Consider the following 15,243-nt stretch of genomic DNA (forward strand, 5'->3'; position numbering starts at 1 on the left):
TGGCCTCCCAAAGTACTGGGATTACAGGTGTGAGCCACTGGGCCAGCCTGTATGGAGTTTCCTTTAAATGGGACCATTCCCTGTTTTTAAATGACAATAAGTGTTTCCCCTTTCCAGAATCTTTAAAATAAATGGATTCCTCTAATAGTTTTCAAAATCCAACAATCATCCGAGTGAAGTCAAAAGGCAGGATTTGTATTATTTCTTGTTTTAGAGGGTAAAAATTTCTGGGGATTTCGTTCTTTTCAAAATGACTTTTTTATGCCCTCCCACCTGCTTTTTGAAATCCACCAACCACAATATTTACCCCATCCCCCTTTTCTCTCCCCCCATCTCTCTCTCTCTCCTTTACACACTCCCTCTCTCTCTCTTTTTAGCAGCAACATACAAGCCGGCCATATTAGAGAGATGGAAATAAAGCTTCCTTAATGTTGCATATGTCTTTGAAGTACATCCGTGCATTTTTTTTTAGCATCCAACCATTCCTCCCCTGTAGTCCTCGCCCCCTCAAATCACCCTCTCCCGTAGCCCACCCGACTAACATCTCAGTCTCTGAAAATGCACAGAGATGCCTGGCTACCTCGCCCTGCCTTCAGTCTCACGGGGCTCAGTCTCTTTTTCTCTTTGGGTAAGTTAGACTCACATCTGCATGCTCCCGAGGGTTCAGAAGTGTAGCCGCAACGTGAAGAGGATGGGGGCAGGGGATAGGAAAGAAGACATTGCTAGTGCTTCCCTCTGTGTCCTTGGGAGGGGAGGTGCTGGGGACTGGAAGGGACGTTGCTGGGGAGTGCAGAACCCTGGGACTACTTAGTCACAGAAATGTTGGGTCAGGGGATCTGAGTGTTGCTGGGGGCTGACAGTGGTCAAGGGAGGTGAATCTTCTTTGGATTTCCCCTAAATGGACCAGTGTGGGGGTGGGGCAGAGAGTGGATTGACCTGCAGTCTCTTCAGTGATTTTTTTTTTTTTTTTTTTTTGTAGCTGCCGCAAATGTGGGGTCCTGGGACTTAATGTTCCCTTAAGGGGCTTCTTTTCGGAACCTTGATCCTGGTGGATTTAGGGTGTTAGGAGAGTGTGCGGGGGAGCTGGTGGCAGAAAGTTGAGTCTGGGTCTGGCTTCCTGGCACTCGGTCTCACTGATCTGTTGGAACGTGTGTGGGAGTAGGTGGGAAGCGGGCTTGGGGAATGATGTCTGGGTTGGGAGGAGACCTGCTGAGGCACGCACTGATGGAGAAGGCACCTTTGGCTTGGGCCCGATGGAATGGAGGAGGGGCCAGGTGTAGAGATTCAGGAAAAAATGGAACCCACGGGCTGAGCGAGGTTGCGGCCCTTTAAATCCAGCCTCAGAACTGCCCAGTCCAGTCTTGCAGACTGTCCTGTCAAGTGGCCCCAAATGTTAATTTTGTATTTGACCACTCAGAGACTTCCTGGTGGGGAAGTGGGCTAGAAAGTTATTTGCAAGCCTGCTTTGTAGAGTTTCGTTCTTGCTCCTAAACTTACTTATTGCTGGAGCAGCAACTGAGAGTCAAGTCCAAGGACTTGATGGCAATATTGGCCACCACAAAGTCTCTCTCTCTTTCTGTGGCATGATGTGCTGGGTTTGGGGTAGGAGTGCTAAACACAGACAGTGCAGAGGCCCTGCCAGCCTGCTTTGCTGAGTTACTTGGCATATTAACATCAGGGCAGGAATGCTATGGAATCTCCGGCAGGACCTGGGTTTCAAGCCACCTTTGTCATTTACGTAATGACCACAGGCAAGTTACTCAACCCCTCTGAGCTTCAGTTCCCTTCTGGGTAAACTAAAGAATGCCTACTGCCTGGCGTGTTTGTGATCCAGGCACGGCAGGAACTCAAGAATAGCTAATGTAAGAATGCTTTTCGTGAGCCCAGGCACTGTGTGTCTTGTTCAGCCCTCACAGCAATCTGAGGTAGATTCTATTATACCTCAGGTTACAGGGAGGAAACAGATGACTACGGTAACGGGTAACGGGAGCTGAGATTTGAACTCCCTGGGTCTGACTTCACCACATTCTCTTAAACGTTGGATTCCACTGCCCCCAATGTTCAAGAAATGGCACTGCTGTATTAACAGTACCTAATTGATCAGTCTCAGGACAGGCTGAAAGAGGGGGAGTTGGGTGAGTGGACTGTTGCAAGGAGCCCCAGATGGAGGACAGGACCCTTCCCTCAGGAGTTAGGAAGTGCTCCCTGCAGGAGAGAAGCCGCCTGGTGAGAGCCATGGCTAAGTAAAGTTAGAAAGGGGGCTCAGTGACCAGGACCCAGAGTCCTGGGCTATGGCAGGGAAAAGGGAGTCTGGGATGAAGAGGTCTGAGTGTTGGGGGTGAGGAGATGGTGGTGGGAGGCAGCTAAAGCTTCTGCAAAGCTGAGTGGGAGAGGACACAGGAATGGGGATCCTGAACTGGAACTTGAACTTGATTGGTGCTGTAATGAGGCATGTCCCTGGCACTCCAATGCTGAGGGCTGAGTTGACAATGGAACTTTGGTGGTGTTGCAGTAGCATCGATCCCCGGGATGGAGGATGCCACAAGTGATGAGGGAGGGGACTCTGTCGGGGCTGGGCTTGTGGGGATGACTATGGAGGTGACCATAAGAGAAGAGGGCCATAAGAGAAAGGGCAGGTGGGCAACCAACTGTACCCACAACAGAAGCACATGAGGCTAGTTTTAGCTAGAAACAATGCAGATGACTGGACTTCCCTCAAGTTTTTCTTGAGACCGTTAACTCCACAGTCACTGGCCTGCTTACCAATGTATGGATTATGTTAGGGGAGGCATAGAAAGTGGAGTCTGGGCTGAGCACGGTGGCTCACGCCTGTATCCCAGTGCTTTAGGAGGTTAAGGTGGGAGGATTGCTTAAGGCCAGGAGTTGGAGACTAGCCTGGGCAACATAGCAAGACCCTGTCTCTACAGAAAAAAAAAAAAAAAAAAAGAAAGAAAGAAAAAAGAAAAAAAGAAAAATGAGCCAGGCATGGTGGCGTGTGCCTGTAGTCCTAACTGTTCCAGGATGCTGAGGTAGGAGTATCAAGAGTTCCAGGCTGCAGTGAGCCGTGATCACGCCACTGCACTCCAGCATGCGCAACAGAGCCGAACCCTGTCTCTTAAAGAAAGAAAGAAAGAAAGAGAAAGAAAGTGAAGTCTGGTCCTCACTCTGGCCCACTGCACATATCTGCTGCTTATGGTGGCAGGGACCCAGACATGGAGAGAAAGCTGTCTCTTCTTCCTTTAGTCGACTTTATTGAGCCCCAGTCTGTGCCACCCACTGTCCTGGGTGCCAGGGATACCAAGATGAATAAGAATCAGTTCCCCGGAGCCTCTTGAGGGAAACAGGCCCATAAACAAATAATAACAAGACAACATTGTATGTATGGTAACAATAATAGCAATAGTGATCATCAGAGTCGCAGCTAACTTTTGTCCAGGCCATGTGCTAGGCACTGTGCTGAACTTCATACAGACAGTAAGTCACTTAATCCTTACGACAGCCCTACGAAGTTGGGCTTATTGTCCCCTATATTACAGATGAGGAAACTGAGGCACTGGGAGGTTAACTATCCTGCCATTCTGCCCCCAAGTCATGTGGAAGAGATAGGAACAGGGCTTGGGTGAGGACAAGGACACTGGGGAAACAGTCACTGAGGCTAATGTGCTGTGAGCTGGGACCTGAAGAATAAGTAGGAGGGCCCCAGGGACAGGAGGGCAAATGAGCTTCCCAACCTGAAGCAAAAATATGTGCAAAGGCATGGAGAAGGGAAGCAAGGTGGTGTTTTCAGAAAAAATCAGAACTGGGGTCACTGGAGTGAAGGAGACCTGGGGGAATGGGGGCTGGCAGGAGATAAGGCTAGGGTATAAGTTGGCCTCAGATGGCAAAGGGCTTGGAAGCCGTGCCCAGGAGCCTGGACTCGATGCTGAAAGCAGTGGGTAGCTGTTGGAGGTTTGGAGGTGAGGAGTGATGAGGGTGGGTTGCTCCTGGCTGCACGAGGATGGGCTAGAGTGGCCGGGGTTGGGGAGGCCCTGGAGCAGGAAGGGTCTGGATGGTACGGCAGTGCAGGTGTGGAGATACGGGCTGGAAGCCACACTCACCTGGGAGGCAGGAGCTGCCCTGGGAGACAGTTCATCTGTTTAGATACTAAAAAAAAAAAAAAAAAAAAAAAAAAAAGAAGGAAATAATTACCTCACAGTCTGCTGTAGGGTGGAAAGAGGAGTGAAGAGATTAACTTCGAGTCTCTGCAAGAGATAGCATTTGGCAGATGAGCAAATTTTCATAGTCTCTGCAAGATGGGCTAGTTAGAACAGTGGATGACACGGTGCCTGAGGGCCCAGATGTGCCTTGGAGACAGCAGGGGGCCCGCCACTGCTGACGTTTTGGATCTAAGATCAGAAGTCACAGCCCGTTGATGATCATTTCCCTTCTGTGAGTTGAAAATCAGGAGACACAGGCCCCAGACCTGGTCTCAAATGGGACAACCAGGAAGACTGCGTGCCTCCCTTGTATGGAGGTTCCTTTAAATGCAACCATTCCCTGCTGGCCGGCCTGCCTGGAGTTGGACCTGCCATATAGTCGGCAAGAGATCTGGTACCCCAGATGTCTTGGGATGGGGCTCACTTCCCCACTCAGCTTCAGTGCCTCAACGCTGCCTGGAGCCAGGCAGGCTAGCTTCAGATTCTAGCTTCGCCTCTCACTAGCCGTGAACTTGGGTTCGTCTCTTAACTTCTTTGTGCTGCATCTTCCTCATCCGGAATGTGGGAGTGATAACAGGGTTTTGTTAGTATTAAATGAGATGATATGTGTAGAGTGCTTAGACAGTGCCTGGCTCGTTGTAAGCATTTTGTAAGGGTTTGTGGCTGTGAAGCCCTTTCTGTGGCCTTGGCCATGCATTCGGGTGCTTTCCCGAAGCAGGAGAGTTAATCAAGAGACCAGAGTTTTGCTCACAGCTGTGATCTTATTGAGCCATGGCCCCCTCCTCTTTAATGAGGGCCCGGACTGGCGGAAGGTCTGAGGCCCAGCACCCTAAAGCTGCTGGGATTCTGGTAAGGTCACAGGCTCACGTGAGGATCTTGGATAAGGGGCTAGGAACCATGATTCTGGCCTCAGCTTGTCCCTATTCTCTGTGTGTGGCTCTCATGGCCTCTCTTTCCTCATCGATAAAACAGTGGGGCTAGATCTACGGTTTCTGATCTCAGCTCCAACTCTGGCTCCGGATCCCACGCTCCCTCGCCGGATGGAACTTGACGTTTCACCTCTGTGACCAGTAGAGGGCACGCGTGTTCCGCCCGGTACCTTCTGCAGTGCCGCGCTGCAGGGTGGGGAGGGGGAGCCCGCATTGCACCTCTCTGGCTGCCCCAGTCCTGCGGGCCAGAAAAGGCGCCCCCGCACTCCTCTCTACCCTGCCCTCCTCCACGGCAGGGTGCTAGCTCCTTCGAGATGGTGGAGTTCAAGTTCTAATCTGGAGCACTGCCTTGGGCTTGGTGGAGGGGGCGGGCAGAGGCCCGCGCAGGGTCAGCCGGGCTTCACAGAACGCAGACTTTTTGGCCTGAAGAGCCCCTGGGAAGATAATCGACCTCCCAAGGGAAGAGCTAGAGGGGCAGCACATTCCTGGGATGGGAGGTAAGCTCAGGACAAGCACTATCAATGCCTTCCCTCAGAGCTCTGTGCCTCTGCAGATAGAGATGCTGTTGGCATTTTCTGCACACCTCCTCCCTGGCTGGTGCGGTGCCAGATGCTTTCAGAATGGTGATGAAAGTGCAGGAGATGGAATTGGGCGTTGTTCTTCCTGGCAGGGGCCCACTCATCCTCCCCAGGCCGTAGTCCCCTAATGAGCACTTAAACTCACACCTGGAATCCTCAGCCCTGGGCTCCTCCTCTAGAAAACGCAGATGGTGACGCCTGTCTCCCAGCTTGGAGAACAGATGAGGTCCCCATGCCTACCCCTCCATCCAGGGCTGCTTCCAGTTCAGAGAATCTCTGGTTCTTAAGTCCTACCACTTGCCCTGATCACTCGGGCCAGGGGCGGGGCCGGCAGAAGGGTGCTCCAGGCAGACGTTGATGTCCCTGCAGGCTGCAGGGCAGCTGCTTCTGCAGCTTTGTGCAGGAAAAAAAAAAAAAAAAAGTTTGAAAAATAGGAGCCCTGCAGGCCTGGGCTGTTTGCCAATTCCTAAGGACTGGCTGGAGGGGACAGTCTCCAAGGTGCCCTCAGGCCAGGCCAGATGCTCCCCTAGAAGCCCTTCCTGTTTGCAAGGCAGAACTTGGGGAGAATTGAGGATAATAGCAGCTACCATTTGCTGAATACTTACTGCTTATTTTCATTATGGAAACAACCCTGGGGGATACGCGTCACCAGCTGCATTTTACAAAGGAGCAGCCCCCACTCTCCCAGCTTCTGATGCTGGAGCTGGGATTGAACCCAAGTCTAGTCGCATCCCCTTGTCTATGCTATTCCCACATCAGCCACTATTGGGCTCGCCTGGACAGCCTCCCAGCACTCCCCAACCCTGCAGGGACCTCCTATCACACTCCAAAGAGGAAACTCCTAATTCCGCATGCTGGCCCACAAAGCCTTTGTGAGCTGGTCCCTGCCTTACTCTCGGACCTCAGGTCTCACCATGCGCCCCCTTGGTCACTCTGCTCCCTCTGCCTCAGGCACACGAAGCTCCTTCCAGTCACTGGGACTTGGCCCCTGGGAGTACCCCTGCCTGGGAACTCAACTCCCTCAAAACTTCAACGGGCTCACTCCCTCACTTCAGGCGGGCACTGCCTGCGTGTCCCCCTCACAGCAGGCTTCCCTGCCCACCCAACATCAGACAATGGCCCTCTACCTTGCCGTGTGTCTCTAACCTACAACTCCATGATTTTTTTCCTTGTCTACCCTTCTTCCCAGAATATAAGCTTCATGATGCAGTGACTCTGCCTGTCCTATTCACAGCAGTAACCCTCAGGGCCTAGACTAAGTGCCTGGCACACAGTAGGTGATTTATAAATATTTGGTAAATGAGTGAATGAATGACGCTGAACACTGCTGTTTATCCTCCATAAAGAAAGGGAATCTTCTGAGATAAGGTTCTTGAGGATACGGGCAGAGCATCTTGGAATGAAGGCTAGGGCTCAGGTGAGTCCAGTGAGGTGCCTAGGGCGTGACATTTAAGGAGGTAGTTCCATGACCAGAGAGTGGATGCCCCTTAAGTGTCTTGCCCCAGGCCCCTCGCTCACCTCCCTATAGGCTCTGTCCTGCTTAGAATGTCAGAGTGGGACAGGCCTTTCTCAGCCCCAGCACCAAGGTCTCCTGGCCTACATCTAGTGTTCCTAATAGGACTCCTCCACAGAACCGGCAGCTCCCACCCTGCCCTCCTGTAGCAGCTCCTTGCCGTGGTGTCTCCAGGTCTGACATCTCCAAGAGGGACTCCTGTCCCTGTAGACCCATCAGCTGGTCCTTGGAATGGTGCCTCACCTTCTGGGGCACCTCTTCCCTCCCACAGCTTGTCTGCCCTCTTTCTTGTCTGTCACAAGCCTGAGGAAGGTAGGGGGCTGGGCTGTGCTGGGACACAGCTTTGCTCTGTCCCTGGGATATGGAGAGTGAGGCCTTCCAAATCTCCAGCTGTTCTCAGGCTGCTGCCCTGAGAACAGAACTGCAGGGGAGCCCTCAGTTTCAGCTGGAAGGGCTTTGGCCCAGCAAAGATGGTTCGAAGTGGTGAGAATAAGGGGGAAACTGAGGCAAGCATAGTGAAGCCCCTTGTCTGTGGTCTTCTGCTAGCATATGACAGAAGTGGGGCAAGTGTGGTGGGGGCGGGGGTTGCCTAACAGTGGTTCTAGAAAAGGCTTGGGGCCATTTGGCTGCCCCTGGCTTGACAGATAGGTGACGTGATGATTTGGTCTCTCTCCTCCCCTACCTGCTCTGCCACCCCACTTTGCCTCAAAGACCATATCTGGTGCCCCATATGTGCCTGCCCACTCCACGAGTATGGACTGGGGCGGCTGAGTGGGCCCCTACCAGGAAGAACGAAGCCCAATTCCATGCGGCTTGCACCTGTACTCCCAGCTACTTGGGAGGCTGAGGTGAGAGGATCACCTGAGCCCAGCAGGTTGAGGCTGCGTGAATCATGATTGCGCCACCGCACTCCAGCTTGGGCAACAGAGACCCTGTTGCAAGTAACAATAACTCCCACCTCCTGACTAACTGGCGCTGTTGAGGACCCAGTCCCCTGCCCAGTCCCCTGCCGGTTGCTCTGCTCTGCCTCATCCCCCAACACCCTCAGGCACAGAGGGCTTGCCGCTCCCCAGCCCTTTCAGCCAGACTCCTCACCAACTTGTGGCTTCGTCTGCAGTGCCACCAGGACGGAGCATGGAGGTCACAGTACCTGCCACCCTCAATGTCCTCAATGGCTCTGACGCCCGCCTGCCCTGCACCTTCAACTCCTGCTACACAGTGAACCACAAACAGTTCTCCCTGAACTGGACTTACCAGGGGTGCAACAACTGCTCCGAGGAGATGGTGAGTCCTGGGCTGAAGGCGGGAGTGGGGGAGGAGGCAGGAGCCCTGCAGCATGAAGGCCCCGTCCCACCATCGGCCCCCGCGCTGGACTAGGCCCCAGAGGACCCTGGGTGGGCTGCGTGCCCTGGAGGCTTTGACACAAGGTGTGCTGCGCACCCTGGTGCCTCCTAGAGGTAACTGCCTCTCTTCCCCAGGAAAAGGGTAGATAGGAAGAGGGGGCATCCTCGCTGTCCTTGTAGTTGCTTGCTCATTCAGCCGCCCAGCTGCCCATCCTGTCCCTCGCTCCATCCCCAGTTCCTCCAGTTCCGCATGAAGATCATTAACCTGAAGCTGGAGCGGTTTCAAGACCGCGTGGAGTTCTCGGGGAACCCCAGCAAGTACGATGTGTCCGTGATGCTGAGAAACGTGCAGCCTGAGGACGAGGGGATTTACAACTGCTACATCATGAACCCCCCCGACCGCCACCGGGGCCATGGCAAGATCCATCTGCAAGTCATCATGGAAGGTGAAGGCTGGGGTGCCAGCTGCGGGGCCCTGACCTTTCCCACCCACCTACTCTCTGCAGCACTCGCTCAGGGCACTTTGGGGAGGCCATGCCTTCCTGAGGGTGGGAGCAACCATTTGTGCTGCATAGAAGGAATCCATTTTCTTCCCTCTAGTCTTCAAGAACCTGGGAACATGTCCCAGAGAGTCCTGGTAATGATATAGACTATAATCCCGGTCTTAATGATGGGGCTGGGCGTGATGGCTCACACTTGTAATCACAGCACTTTGGGAGGCTGAGGCAGGCAGATAGCTTGAGCTCAGGAGCTCAAGACCAGCCTGGGCAACATGGCAAAACTCCATCTCTACAGAAAATGCAAAAATTAGCTGGGCATGGTGGCTGGCACCTATACTCCCAGCTACTTGGGGGGCTGAGGTGAGAGGATCACCTGAGCCCAGCAGGTCGAGGCTGCAGCGAATCATGATTGCGCCACTGCACTCCAGCCTGGGCAACAGAGCAAGACCCTGTTTCAGATGACAACAACAACAATAATAATGACGGTGATGATGGCAGCTTTCATTTATTGGGCACCTCTATGTCTCAGTCGTAGGGCTAAGCTCTGTTTATGCATTATTTCATCCTCATGAAAACCTTCAAGGAAGGTATTATTATTAACCCCATTTTACAGGTTAGAAAACTGAGGTTAGAGAAGATAAGTTACTTAAGGTCATGCAATTCATAAGTTGTACAATCAGGACTCAAATTTGGGTCTGGTTTGATCTTAAAGTTCGTGCTCTTAAATACTTCATCACACTGCCTCCTCTGGGGCCTTTGGGTGTCCTGGGATTTGAGGGTGGGGGCACTTCAGGGTCAGTCACCTGGATTGCTTTTTGGCTTTGCTAAAGTCCTGTCTGTGGAGGAGTAAAGTCAGGGTGGTTCCACGCATGCCATGGGTAGTGGGGTGGTGGGGAGGCCCCTTTCCCAGCCCTGGTGCTCAGTGGCTCTCCTTCCTTTCCAGAGCCCCCTGAGCGGGACTCCACGGTGGCCGTGATTGTGGGTGCCTCTGTCGGGGGCTTCCTGGCTGTGATCATCTTGGTGCTGATGGTGGTCAAATGTGTGAGGAGAAAAAAAGAGCAGAAGCTGAGCACAGATGACCTGAAGACCGAGGAGGAGGGCAAGACGGACGGCGAGGGCAACCCGGATGATGGCGCCAAGTAGTGGGTGGCCGGCCCTGCAGCCTCCTGTGTCCCGTCTCCTCCCCTCTCTGCCCTGTACAGTGACCCTGCCTGCCCGCTCTTGGTGTGCTTCCCGTGACCTAGGACCCCAGGGCCCACCTGGGGCCTCCTGAACCCTCCACTTCGTATCTCCCGCCCTGCACCAAGAGTGACCCACTGTCTTCCATCTGAGAAACCTGCCATGCTCTGGGACATGTGGGCCCTGGGGAGAGGAGAGAAAGGGCTCCCACCTGCCAGTCCCTGGGGGAGGCAGGAGGTACGTGTGAGGGTCCCCAGAGAGAAGGGAGTGGGTGGGCAGGGGTGGCGGAGGAGGCCGCCGTCCACCTGCCCAGTGCTTGGCCTGGCAGTGGCTTCAGAGAGGACCTGGCTGGGAGGGAGGGCTTCCCTGTGCTGACAGAGCTCCCTCAGGAGGGCTTGGCCTGGCATGGCTGTGCTCCTCCCCTGCTCCCAGCCCAGAGCAGCCGTCAGGCTGGAGGTGATGATGAGTTCCTGAAGCTTGGAGGGGCATGTTAAAGGGATGACTGTGCGTTCCAGGGCACTAAAGGAAAGCCAGGGCTGCAGGCAAAGCTTGACATGTGCCCTTGCCCGGGAGGCCGTATCTGGCCCTCGTTTCCATTGCTAGTGGCCTCCTTGGGGCTCCCGTTGGTTCCTAATCCCTTGGGACTGTGGATGAAGCCAGACTGGAAGGGCAGCTCCAGGTAGGGGGTCAGGTTCCACAGAGGGCACCCACCAACAGAGGCCAGTTTCAAAGTCAGCTGAGGGGCTGATGGGTGGGCCCCATGGTGAACGCAGGTTGCTGCAGGCTCTGACTTCTCCCTGGGGTAACCACCCTCGCCTGGGCAGGGGCAGCCAAGGCTGGGAAATGAGGAGGCCATGCGCGGGGTGGGCCAGCTTTCTTTGGGGCGTCAGTGAGAACTTTCCCAGTTGCCCTCGGTGGGATTTCCACCTGGCTTTTAGCTGCAGAGAGGGAAGGGAAAGTCTGAGGCCAGCATGAGGGCAGGCCTTGGAACCTGAGTCCCCAATGGCAGCCCTGTCCCATCTGTGGCCACGCTACTCGCTCCTCTCCCAACAACTCCCTTCATAGGGACAAAAATGGCAATTGTAGGCCAGGCACGGTGGCTCACGCCTGTAATCCCAGCACTTTGGGAGGCCGAGGCGAGTGGATCACCTGAGGTCAGGAGTTCAAGACCAGCCTGGCCAACATGGCAAAACCCCATCTCTACTAAAAACACAAAAATTAGCTGGGCATGGTGGCGTGTGCCTGTAATCCCAGCTACTTGGGAGGCTGAGGCAGGAGAATCGCTTGAGCCTGGGAAGCGGAGGTTGCAGTGAACTGAGATTACACCACTGCACTCCAGCTTGGGCGACAGAGAGAGACTCCGTCCCAAAAAAAAAACAGAGGGAGCCAACCATCACTGCCATTACACTCACATTCAATGGAAATTGGTTAGGCCTGAGAGAAGGAGCAAGAGACAGAAACACTGACTCTGAGAACACGACCTTGGAAGATCCTGAGATCAACTAGCCAAGTCACTCACTTACAAATGGGGAAACTGAGGTTCCAACTGACAGAAACTGAGGGTCCTGCCCTCTTCTCTGGCTCCTCAGTCTCCAGTTTGAATCAACAGAGCCATTGTTTTCCAGGTGGGAGGGGCCTCTGGGGCCTGGTCCATGATGGGGCGAGGTGGAGGGGTGGGCTCCTCTAGCCCTGCCCCTCTCCCAGGAGCCCAGCCCCTCTGGCCAGGACTGAGGAGGAGTGGAGGGAAGCAGGGAGGGAGGGCTCGAGCATGAAGGGCGCAGCTGCTGGCAAATGCCTCATTCCCTGCCCCAGCACTTCCCAGCCTTTCCAGGAGCTCAGCCCCACCCCTGCTCAGGGAGTCAGGTGCCCAGGGTAGGGAATAAGTCTAGGAAAGGGGATGGAGACAGGACCGTGACAGTCTCAGGGACCAGTCCCTGCCTCTGCCCATCAGATGGCCAATTTGGGGAGAGAGCAATATCATCTGGGAGATTCAGCTTAATTCGCTTCAATTCAGCAACCATTTATTGAGCATCTATTACATGCCAGGCACTGTGCCGGGCACTGGGGATATACACAAAGCCATAAGCATTGGGGGCTACCAGGTTGGCACTGTAGGGACCAAGATTAACTTTCTGGTGCATCTAATTCCACCTCTGCAAGACACTGCTTCCAAGGCTACAATTGGGGAAGATGAAGAGATTCTAGAATCTGGGCCCTGGGAAGGGAGATACAGCATGGAAGAGGGGCGATACAACAGGGTCAAGGGTGCAGAGGCCAGGCAGAGTGGGCACAGAGTGGGGGATGGGCAACCAGCCTGGTAACACCTGGGTGAGGTGAGTGAGTCAAGCCCATCTGGAAATGCTAAACTCATCAGCTCAGTACCTAACTGCCAATCAACACACTGCCAATGTGGGTGGGCTAAGCCACCAGGATGCCTGCAGCAGATGGACACTGCCCATACTGGAGCCAGCCAGCTGGGGGCAGAGAGGTGGGTGGTGGGCACCTCATGCCAGCTGAGACCAAGAGAGGTTGTATACATTTCTGCAGCTTGCAGATTTCATTTTTTTGGTCACTTTTAAAGTGTCCTTCTCTCCCAGGATGAGTGAGGATCTGTGCTGATGTTGGGAACTTATCTTTTTCCAGGATCCATAACATTTAGGGGAATTATTTGCGGGGTTTCCTAGTGTATTCTAAGAAGTTCTAACTCTCCATCAAGAAGCCTAAGATTTCTGGAGTCTTTTTTCCCTCTGCCCTGACCAGTTGGGGCCCAGGAAAAGCAATGTCTCTTCATGGGCCTCAGGGCCCCGGCAGATGGGGCTGGGTCAGGAGCTATCTCTGTCCCAGGTGCTCAGCCCGCATATGCATTTTCTTCTGGAGCCTCTTAAAATCTCCTCCAGAGGACTCATAGAGCTGCCTCCCCCAGGATGGTGAGGTTGGGAGCAATATGGGGCTTCTGTAAGTACAGGTGGAAAACCAGTGAGATGTTTCCACAGCGGCCATTTCTCTACCGTTTCCTAACTTATGCTGACAAGTTTTTCCTCTTCCTACCGTGGGGTTCGAGCCCCACTTCTGGCTGCATGTTCCCACCACCATGCTCTGCTGGTTTCAGTCTGCTGACTTTCTCAACTGCTCCAGCCTCTCCTGCTCTCTCAGAACCTCCCCCTGCTCCCCCTCCCCCCGATCTGTCTTTTCCTCCTAATTAAGGGCCACTGCAAAGAGAGACGGGCTGGCTAACCCATGGGATTTAGCTTATAAGAACAAAGCACAATTTTTCAGGACTGAAATGCCTCGAGGTGCCTTGGAACTGGCTTTGGAAATAGCTATCTGCCCCCTAGCTATGGACTCTTCACAGTTATTTCCAGTTTATAAAAAGGAAAAGCTGATCGGATCCATATTTCTCTCTGCGTGTCTCCTTGGGAAGGCTGGGCTGGTAAATATTTGCAAGGTCAGGTTAAGCAGACAGACAATTGAAAACACTGGGCAGGTCCAAAAGGATAGTCCCAGGCCATAGGAATGGCTTGGTGCAGTTAACGGGTGATGAAGCAAGAAATCTTCCTTCCTACATATGTCTTAAGGATGGACAGCCTGTGTCTCTTGCTGTGCCTCTTGCTGGCGTCTTCCTGTATTGAAGCTTGCTGATGCACTGTACATAGTCTCTCTATATAGGTATAGATATATTATATATACAAATATCAAACATCTCACCACACCCACCCCAAAAGTTACACTGTGTGTGTGTGGGGAGGTGTAATCACTTCTCAGTGTTTTGAGTTGATTCACCAAAGGCAAATTTTGGAATGTTCTTGCGCTTTGTGCACTTGGAGGGGAAAACCCAGCTACATATGCACTTTCTCGGTTGTGTGTGCTATAGAGAGGTTGGAAGGGGTGGTTGGAAGGGGAGAGAAACTGAGATGGCCCTCTATGACCCGACTGCTGGGATGTATCTGCTTTTGGGAGCAGACTGAGTTTCTTTTGCAATTTGTCTTATTGTTTGGGTCTACTGGCGACAATAAACTGTCTCCCCTGAAAATCCCTCGAGTGTGGCTTTATTCAGGGGTTCAGGGCAGGGTAGGCCGAAGCTTTGCCAGGATCTTAACTGGAACCCTAGGTGCTCCTTGCCTGGTAATCCCATTGGTGCTGCCAGATCTCCAGCATCTGAGGGCCTCAACGCCCCTGCCTCACAAGGGGAATGTTGTCTAACCCACACTTGTCCCCCCACAGATGTTTCATCCCTTTGCCTTCCCCAGCCCCCTGGGGACTCTGCCCACCCCGAGACAGGGTGACTGAACACCTACTTCTTGGAGGGCTCTCGATTATTTTGGGGATGAAGACAACCCTGGAAGCTCCCAAGGCTGACTGTCATGCGGATGTTGCCTGTTCTTTGCACGGGCAGACAGGCCATCCTTCCTGCTCTGTTCCCCAAAGGTGTTGGATTAGACATTTCTTTTGCCTCCTCTGGACTCAGGAAGAATAGATGACAGCTGGTCAGAGTCTGCCCTCATGCAATTCATGGAGAAGGGTGGCTGTGGGAAGGTTCAGGTGGCTCATGTCCCATCTACATACTGCTGGATCCTATTTACATGTGCCAAAGCAGCCCTAAGAAGTTTAGGACCAAAGGCGACCTCCTGGCTAGGGGCTCCACTGTCCAAGACAGGCCGTTTTTTCCCTCCCTTGCTCTCCATTCTTCTGTCTCTTTGCATCTCTCCTTCCCTCCCTTGCACCTCTCTCTCTCTCTCTCTCCTAGGAGGCTTACCAGGCTTACCTTCCTCTTCCTACCCTGAGGTTCGAGCCCCACTTCTGGCTGCATGTTCCCACCACCACACTCTGCTAGTTTCTCAACCGCTGCTCTAGCCTCTCCTGCTCTCTCAGAACCTCCCCCCACCTCCCCGCCCCCATCTGTCTCTTCCTCCTAATTAAGGGCCACTGCAAAGAGAGACAGGCTGGCTAACCCTTTTCAGCAAGAAAAACCTCAACTCGCTGAAAGGCAAAGACATACTTAGGTAGT

General features: G+C 53.5%; 1 protein-coding gene across 1 annotated transcript; it reads left to right on the plus strand.

The window, feature by feature from the left end:
- Window positions 1-322: 322 nt before the first annotated feature.
- On the plus strand, window positions 323-14,268 carry SCN2B (sodium voltage-gated channel beta subunit 2). Its single transcript, XM_003910771.4, has 4 exons — window positions 323-628; window positions 8,334-8,500; window positions 8,795-9,005; window positions 10,003-14,268. Exons 1-4 carry the CDS (start codon window positions 559-561, stop codon window positions 10,200-10,202), a joined length of 648 nt encoding a protein of 215 aa, XP_003910820.1. The 5' UTR covers window positions 323-558; the 3' UTR covers window positions 10,203-14,268.
- Window positions 14,269-15,243: the final 975 nt, after the last annotated feature.

This window comes from Papio anubis, chromosome 12, assembly GCF_008728515.1.
Source record: "Papio anubis isolate 15944 chromosome 12, Panubis1.0, whole genome shotgun sequence".
In the NCBI taxonomy this organism is placed as follows: Eukaryota; Metazoa; Chordata; class Mammalia; order Primates; family Cercopithecidae; genus Papio; species Papio anubis.